Source organism: Solanum stenotomum, chromosome 11, assembly GCF_019186545.1.
Source record: "Solanum stenotomum isolate F172 chromosome 11, ASM1918654v1, whole genome shotgun sequence".
In the NCBI taxonomy this organism is placed as follows: domain Eukaryota; kingdom Viridiplantae; phylum Streptophyta; class Magnoliopsida; order Solanales; family Solanaceae; genus Solanum; species Solanum stenotomum.
In genome coordinates, this window is record NC_064292.1 from 22,592,777 (window position 1) to 22,601,815 (window position 9,039).

At 35.0% G+C, this 9,039-nt stretch overlaps 2 protein-coding genes across 3 annotated transcripts in view; both read right to left on the minus strand.

Annotated features, from left to right (window-relative positions):
- The window catches only part of LOC125844751 (peptidyl-prolyl cis-trans isomerase FKBP19, chloroplastic), a 4,591-nt gene extending 2,456 nt beyond the window's left edge, over window positions 1-2,135 (minus strand). The window contains exons 1-3 of one of the 2 annotated variants that reach the window (XR_007444167.1): window positions 1,958-2,135; window positions 1,834-1,882; window positions 1,422-1,544 (exon numbers count right to left, since the gene is read on the minus strand). Coding sequence is in view for 1 of the 2 variants with exons in the window: in XM_049524084.1 (XP_049380041.1) it covers window positions 1,422-1,544; window positions 1,834-1,882; window positions 1,958-2,038 (253 nt within the window). In the remaining variant the exon portion in view is untranslated. The remainder of the gene's footprint in view (window positions 1-1,421; window positions 1,545-1,833; window positions 1,883-1,957) is intronic. The other variant, XM_049524084.1, reaches the window with a different exon arrangement.
- A 2,757-nt stretch (window positions 2,136-4,892) lies between these two features.
- LOC125844733 (uncharacterized) lies at window positions 4,893-8,521 on the minus strand. The gene is made up of 7 exons (XM_049524063.1): window positions 8,257-8,521; window positions 7,643-7,814; window positions 7,397-7,446; window positions 6,543-6,843; window positions 6,108-6,296; window positions 5,831-6,013; window positions 4,893-5,320 (listed from the first exon to the last, which is right to left on the minus strand). Exons 1-7 carry the CDS (start codon window positions 8,430-8,432, stop codon window positions 5,075-5,077), a joined length of 1,317 nt encoding a protein of 438 aa, XP_049380020.1. The 5' UTR covers window positions 8,433-8,521; the 3' UTR covers window positions 4,893-5,074.
- Between the last annotated feature and the right edge of the window lie 518 nt (window positions 8,522-9,039).

Here is a 9,039-nt window from a genome sequence, read left to right on the forward strand (position 1 = left end):
CCCCCCCCCCCCCCAAATTTAGAGCCAAAATGTCCCAGATCTTTGTTAAAGACAACCATAGAATGTCAAGCTACTTGCTGATTAACTACAAAACAAGCACTATGATCGATGTAATGGAAACCTCAAAATGACTAGTATTCACGGTCTACTGTACAAAACCATATCAAGTTAGTAATGGTCAGTCAACAAGATGAATAAGTTGTGAGGTGAATAGAAAGAAAAAGGGAAAATTAAACATCTTTAGAGCATCTTAAATCAGGAGTAGTTGTAAACATGGGCTCCCGATAAATATCTGCAACGCCAAGTTTCTTCCTCTTCCATAGCCAAATGTACAATTGAAAAGGGAATAAAAGAGAAATCTTTATAAAGAGCTTATATTCAACTTCAAATTCCATCTACACTTGTTGATGTCACGCAGAGATGGATCCAAAATTTAAACTTGATGTGTTCAACTTTTAAGATTCTTAAAACTGAACTCAATGTACTTTTAAAATTATGGATCAACAAATAATATTGTTGAAATTTAGTGGGTTTTCACATATGCATTTATACTCCGTTTTAAAAGTATTAGACTCAATTAAACCCATTGAGATAGGCACCATCCGCCTCCGCCACCACGTTGCACAACTAAAAGATAGACAAATTGATTAGTGTTATTATGAAATTAGCCCAAACAGAGGGGAATGGATTCAGAAAATTCATGTAACCTACTCAACTAGCTTGGTATGGAGAAATAGTAGATTAATAGATTGATCACTTGAAGGAAAATATTTTATTCATAAATAATAAATCTTTGATTGCTCTCTAGAATTCTCCACGATTTCCCACAATAGAAAATAGCTAGCAACACCACTATTTATGAAAGTATGGATCCTAATTTAACTCAAAACAAGAAAACATATTCCTATATAAATTTGACTACAAATTCAAACTAGAAATGAATTAAATAAACTTGCAAATACCAAATCTTAAAACATTTGGTATCCTACTACAACTTCAAATTAGTTTTCCAACATTTTCCGTAATTCAAAGTTGTATTTCCATTTTTTGGTGATGCACATATTACCAAGTTCAAATTTGTTGAAGCACTTGTCTCCAACACCCATGGAGAGAAGCAATAGAAATTTATTCAACTTAGCACTTTCATCACTGACGACACATCTTCCCCCCAATAGATAAAAAAAAGGCTTGCTCTTTAGGAACTTTAAGTGATATTGGTAATATGAAGAGCTGGGAATATCAGTTCATCTGAACCAGTATTTTTGATGAAAAGCATTAAAATTACAACAAACACTACCCTTAAACCCATAATTTCAAAAGTAGAGTTAGTTTAGAGTGCTAAGAACCATAAAAGGTTAAATAGTAAATTGATGCTGCTATTATAAGAATAGAAATAAATATGTAGAAAGAATAGATATTACTGTCAGCAAATTCAGCTGAAGCCCTTCCAGCATTACAAATGGAAGTTGCTATAACTCCCACAGACGAGAGCAACACTTGTCTTCGATCGAATACAAGTCGACAATCCAAGTTTTCAGTACCATCTGAGGTCAGTGAAAACGAATCGACATCAAATTTCACAATAAAATGAAGAGTTAATGGTCAAAAACACATGGGAGTTCCACACCCCAAGTATCAACAGTTCACTATCAGTGCCTATAGATTAAACACACCTCAAATCAATTGTTCAATTTTCCTTATCACCATCTACTCAATTGGTAAAAACACAAAACCAATTGTTCCTACCTTAACTATCAGGTATCAGCATGTGTATATTTGAGCATTATGTCGAAAATAAAAGGAAAAACAGGAAAACTGAAAAATATTACCAACCAGAGGAAGTGGATAAGTCTAAGCTGGGGACAATTTGGCGGTGCCGCAACTGATAAAAACGCAGAAATTAGTATATAGCATTGATAAGTCATTCAAATTGAGAAACACATAGTGAAAATGTTACCGAGGATGAGGAAGAAGAAGAAGAAGAAGAATTTTTGGTAAAATTTGGGATCGGATGGAATGAAAAAGAGGGCGTCGCCATTTTAGTAGAATGTTGTAGGTGAGAGAAGAACGGAGGGGATACGCTTCGCGGGAACGAAATAACCTCCTCACATTTTTCTTCTTTCCCCGAATCACATCACATCTCATTATTTACGCTATATAATTAATACTATTTAGATGAAATTTAGTCTAATGAATTAAGTTACTTTCCCACTTTGTATATTTGATAAAAAAAAATAAAAAAATTAAATCATTAGGAACGTGATTAGTTTGACAATAATAATAGGTAATTTTTATTACTTGAAGAACATTACACTAATTTTAATCTTGAATAATAAACAAAGAAATAATTTGTGGCAAGGTTCAAAAGCGTTGCTATCAATACAACACACTAATAAAACAAAACAGTTTTAAGCCGTTTATAATAAATCAAAGGTGTCGGGTAATGAGCATTTTTTTAAGGTCATAAACATAAGATATCCAAAATTTAATTCAAGCCAAAATATAAATCAATAAAGTGACTGTGCTAGAACCACGGGACTCGAGGAGTGTTTGATATCTTCTCTCGGTCAACAAAATTCCTTACTTAGATTTCTAATTCGTATGCCAACAAAATGAAGAGTCAATTTCCTTTTGATTAAGAATTTAAATGAGGTGACTTAGGACACCAAAACTCAATTTCAAGCGACGACTTTATAAAAATAAATAATCTCTTTTCAAAATGTCATTTTAATTGAAAAAGCTCTTTTTCAAAACTCTCGTTTCTTTTAAAGAGCGGGGTTGGAAAAAAAAGGGGGTGTGACAACTAGTAATTTTGAATTAAACCTTTAGATCGAATCCTACCTCTCACGTTTCCATTTGTTGCAATGAAAGACAAACAAAAAAAAAACTTTAGGCAACCCTTGGTGTGACTATAATAGTACATTTTTGTCTTGAGAAAAACAACCTCTAAATTCAATTTTAACTTTAGGCAACCCTTCGTGTGACTATAATAGTACATTTTCGTCTTAAGGAAAACAACCTGTAAATTCAATTTTATCTTCATTAGCATAGGAGGAAAATCGACGGCTCAATGGAACTTGCTGGTCTGCCATGAATGACTTTATATTGTTGTCGCAGTCAAAATCTTAGATTATTTTTTTATTAACAACCCATTTTATTAATCAAAATTGAAACATTACATAACCAGGTAGATACAGACCAATTACCTCTAAAAGAAACATAACCTTCAAGGAAATCTCCTACACATCAAGCTAAGGAAACAACCTATACATTTTTTTAGGGGAAACAATTTAAACTGAATTAATGAATCATGCCATCCAATACTGTTCCTCCCTTGGATGTGAATATGCATTACTAACTCTCGGTAGGTCTGTGTTATATGCACCCTTCCATGTTGAAATATGTTTCTATCCCTCCATATACAATAAACCACCATTGCAAAGGTATAACACACGATCTCAATCATACTATTTCTTTGCTTTGCCTTGAGACAAATCCACTCCAGCTCTTGGTTCCATGATCCAATACTTCGAGGTAGTTGCAACCAGTGGAGCAATCTAGTCCACACCTGAGAGCTATTGGAACATGAGAAAAAGGTAATTGAATGTCTCCACCTCTTGAAAACAAAAAGCATAGTCCATAGGAACCTGGATGCCAAACTTTTGAAGTCATATCACAGTGGACAATCTCTATTGAACTGCTAGCTAGAGATGGAACTTGTGTCTTGGATGTATGTATCTATGCAGGGTTAAGCTCTTCCAAGGAACGCTAGGGAGTCGTTGTTGCAAATGGTGATAAGCTGCCTTAATCTAATATTTACCTTGCTTTTCCAGCTTCCTCACCTCCTGAACAAGTGCACCTGGGTAACTATTTGAATTGATCAACACTCGACTATCAATTATCTTCCTTACCACCCAAGCTGCATTCTTGGGGGTGCTCATAGTCTCCAAGTCTCTATTTTTGATGTAATAGAGTCTTTTTTCATAGAAACAACCCACAATTGTTTGAGTATGGCTGCCTTGTTCCAAGTACCATGCTCAATTATATTAAGGCCTCCAGCAACACCTGGTTGACACACCTTCTTCCAGACTACCAATGCTTTCCTGGACATCTCCCCTTTACCAGTCTATAGAAAAGTTCTACAGGCAGCTTCAATCATTTTAATTACTCTCTTTAGAAGGACAAAGATCTGAGCCCAATAGTTTTGCATACCAATTAGTACAGACTTGATTAGCTGAAGCCTGCCAGAGTATGAGAGTAATCTAGCTGATCAACACCTCACCTTAGTTGTGATCTTCTCCACCAATGGCATACACTGATGAACAGTCAATTTCTTTGTGGACAAAGGGACTCCCAAATACTTAAAAGGGAGGGTACCTTCGTCAAAATCTTAGATTTTTAAAAATGAATTAATTGAATTTTCATATATTTATTTTTCATGTACATCTATGGTACATTGATCTCCATGTTAAATTTCTTTTATCATTTTTTTTATACTCAATTTCAATCATTTCATCAAATTCTTTGGTGGTCTTTTGAGGATAAATTTATACTATCAATCAAACAAAAAATAAATTTAGTTCCCAACTTAATTTAAGATATCTCATCTCATCCCATCAAACTTGGTGTTATTTTATCCCACCTCTCAAATGAGATAACTTAAACCAAGAATTATAATCCACCAATTAACTTACTTTGCAAACCAAATGACCCGACCTAAACAATATTCATATAACTACTTAAAATCAGAAATCTATATGAGTAAATTTGTATATAGAGAGAAATTTGTATGTCTACGTAAGAACAAGAATGAGGACCACAAAATTAACCTTTAATTTACCTTGAAATAAAAATTAATGTACTATATAGTATTTGAGTGAACAGGATCCAAATAGAAAGGATATAAAGTTGACATTTGATAACCACAAAATCCAAACCAGTATCAAATTTCTCACCAAGAAAAGTATTACCACCAAATATCCTCTGATTATACATTACAATGCAGAAAACTCAGATAAACAGAACTTGTCATTTATTCAGTCATTATATCTCCTAGCAAATTGAACAACTTGTTTTACAGGTTCACCAACTTGAGTGTGTTTGCCTTCTCCTGCAAACTGTCAAGCAAGCTATCAAAACTCTTCTTGAAAGAATCCACACCCTCCAATTCAAGCTGAGACCCGACAAAGACCCAGTCAATCCCCAACTTCTCGAGGGTGCTGTAGATACCTTCTGCTTCAGATAAGTTTGCGTCAATCGTCCTTGCAACAGAACCGTGATCGATAAATGCTTGAAGAGCTTGGTCGGGCATTGTTGAAACCTAGCAGAAATTTCATTAGAGGTCAACCATCATGCATACACAGGTAATACAGATTATTCGCATCTTTAATCTTTGTCCCCGTTAGCCTAGGGCCTATATTATGATTTTTTTATTTTGTTCAGATAAAAATAGCCTTCTAGGTTAACGGGAGACAAGAATGTAAGCTCCCGTTTGGCCATAGATGTAACTTGAAATTTTGAGTTCTAGAAGTTGTGATTGGACATGCATTTTACTTGGTGCGCCAGTTTTTAGAAACATGAAAAAAATTTGAAGATCAGATTTTGAAAATCTAATCAAATTTTATGGTTAAACAGATATTTGAAGATAAATTATCAGAATCTGATACAAAAATCTATGACCAAACGCTAGCTAAATAGTGGCTTCAAAAAAGGTTGTTCGTGCAAATGCCCCCAAGTAATATTTAATTAGAGGCAAATTCAAGAAAAGTGATTGTATGTCTTCTAAAGGGCCACAATCACCACAAAAAAAGAAGGTGAGAGGATGACTCACAGTATCAGGTCCAATCAGAGGATCCACATATAAAGTGTCGGGATACGCTGGGTTCTTAACACTAGTTGAGGCCCACAATAGCCTCTGCTTCTTGGCACCTTTCTTTACCAAAGCCTCCCATCTAGGACCAGAAAATTTCTTCTGGTAAAGATCGTAAGCTAGAGCTGCCTGTGCATTTGCAGCCTGCAATAGAAGTACAACAACGTGAGGTTATCCAAAACTTGTACTTCTCTTGCATCCTAAAAGGAGTAGAGAAATTTGAACATGCAGTAGGTACCTTCCCACGAAGATCAAGAGCCTCTGGAGTTCCAATTTTCTCAAGCAACTTGTCGACAAGTGTGTCTACTCGACTAACGAAGAATGAAGCAACACTTGTGACCCTGGAGAGATCACTTAGCCCAGAGGCCTCAAGGCCATCAAGGTAAGCATCAATGACTGCTTCATATCTTGAAAGAGAAAAGATAAGCTGTGCGTACACATAGGATCTACTTCAGTATTCAAGAAACAGATAAAGTACAAAAAGGCAAATGAAAACATGAAACATTTAAAAAGAAAAACTGAATGATGGTTCTTTAAACATCAAAGATATAATTCTTCATTCACTAATTAATTCCTATGCAAATATCTCTCTTACGCACCAGTAGACAAGCAACCTTCAATCTCATGCATGAACTGTCAAGTTGTCAACAAAGGTGACAATGAATCAACTTACCGTCACATTGACACTTATTCCAAGTGAAATGACTTCCTTGATGGAAGGAATGCATGGAGCAGTAGCAGGAATTTTAATATACACATTGGAACGTTCAACCTTCTTATGAAGCCACTTTGCAGCCTCTACAGTCCCCTCTGTATCATCAGCAAGTCTAGGTGAGACTTCAACAGAAACGTACCCATCACCACCATCTGTTTTATCGTAGATTGTCTCAAAGAGTTTGCATGCATCTTGGATGTCCTTTACCACAAGTTCCCAATACACACTGTCTATATCTTTTCCAGCTTGTACAAGTTCCCTGTGAAGAGCAGTGGATAAAGATAAGCAGAGTGCAAAACAGGAAATACAAACAGGGCTAGACGTAATGTGAATAATATCATATATGCATTTCAGGTAATATGTGTCGAAAGGAAACTTTGGAAAAAAACACAAAAATATCCTATATAATTGCAAGTCCACGAACACTATAACAATCTGATTCACATTGGTAATGGTATTACAAAACACACAGATGCTCGTCTTGAAGCTCCAAGCATGAGCCAAAGGGTGGAACACTCATACCAAATCCAACCTTTGTATGGACACTTGACCAAACAGAAACAGCTATCATACTTTCCCAAGACCAACTCTCGTTATTTTCCTCATTCTGTGTCTCCTCTCCTATTTTACTCAACAATTTTGATATTCATATCAAAGAAAACGGTTTCTAAATGTGTTCAGCATCATTTAAGCACAAGCACTGATGAGAAACACTTTTTTTTTTTTAATAACCGAGAAATCCGTCTGTGACCCGCCCTTTGGACCAATCACAGCCTTCTCACTGATGAGAAACACTTGAAAGTCTAGATTACCTGAACTGGTCATTGTAAGCATTTGATGTTGATATAGCTTTCTGGAAAATCTGCAATGGTCAAACTAATAGTTAGGTACGTTGATGGAATTGTAGAATAACAAGTAGAAACTAGAAACTGTAGAAATTTTATCCAAATAAATCTTCAGCAGTCACATATTGTATCTATAGGTGAACAAAATAAAATAATGACAACAGAACAGGATGTCTAATCCTATCCGTAGAGGTTCAGTAAGGAATAGTTTACCGCGGGATTGCTGGTTACACCTCTGACACCACTGTCAATCAATGGAATGAGATCGGTGACGGGACGACAAAGATTGTCATACCATGGGCTCTGTCCTTGCGTCTCATAGAGATGATGGAGAGTAGTTCTCTTCACTGAGCTTCCATTTCCATCAGCTTGGGAGCATTTGACACTGTGAAACATTTAGTATTTTTGGCAGTAGAAATGTGTTAGAAAAACAGAATCCCCTGAAATTTGAGCGGTATATCCATGATGGTTTTAAATCAAATGCGGCAATTTCTGTTCGTTTTTTCAATTAGGAAAAAGAATTGTTACCAACTTGCAGAAACCGATCAAGCACATCAGAATCAACAGGCTATTGCATAGAGAAGTGAAAAATTGAGTTGCAGTTGAGCAATACTAAAAACATATAGGGGTCATTCAATCAAGTACTGGTCTAGTATGGTAAAGTTGTGATGGATCAAGGATTTCAGCTGAGATTTGAATCCCTTATCCTGGATCCAGCACTAGAGTCTAGAGCTAATCTAATTAACTTTTCCACAGCTGTATCACCTGTTTAAACCACTATACACAACAAGTAGAACAAAAAATAGTAATAGAGATAGAGATTTTACCACAAGGATGCCCTAATAGAAGGGTTAATAACAAGTGATAACTTAGACCCAGCCGACAGTCTGTGATTAAAGGTGCTAGAGCGAAGATGAACAACAAACTTAGGTGTTGATGAAGATCTGCTACCATACGAAGTTGAGTTGAAGCATGGATTTGAGAGCTTACAAATGCTAGCCATCCTTTGATTTTTCTTTTTCAGAGAGAAATGAGAAAGGAGAAATGGAGTTGGTGGGCGTTTTTTGATCGATATAAACGAGGATCATGAAATACTCTAGGGGTTTAAGGGTTGTTGCATCTCACTTATATTATTTATATTTAAGGGGTCGTTTGGTTCGCAAAGGAGTGAATTTGTATTATTTTACTTAGGTATTAATGGTTACACTTTTCGTCCACTTTTAATTGTCATATTGTATTTTTCAAAAGTCAATTTAATTAATTTTTAAAGTTAAATTAGATTACATTAATTTGATATTTTAAATAAAAAATTTAGATATTCAAAAACTATACAAAAAGTACAATAAACTGTAATTTTTTACATATCAATATGATGAAAAAATACATCTTATAATGTTAGTCAAAGTTCTTCTAGTTTGATTCTAAAAAGAAAATCACAACAATTAAAAGTGGACGAAAAGATTATATAATAAAGGAAAATGGACTAAAATGTTTCTGAATTAATAAAAATAGAGTAATTTATATCATCTGTTTGATTTTTGTTATAGAAATATACTTTGTTAGACCACCTTTAACCCAACACAAAATTTTACACCAAATTCTTATTTAGG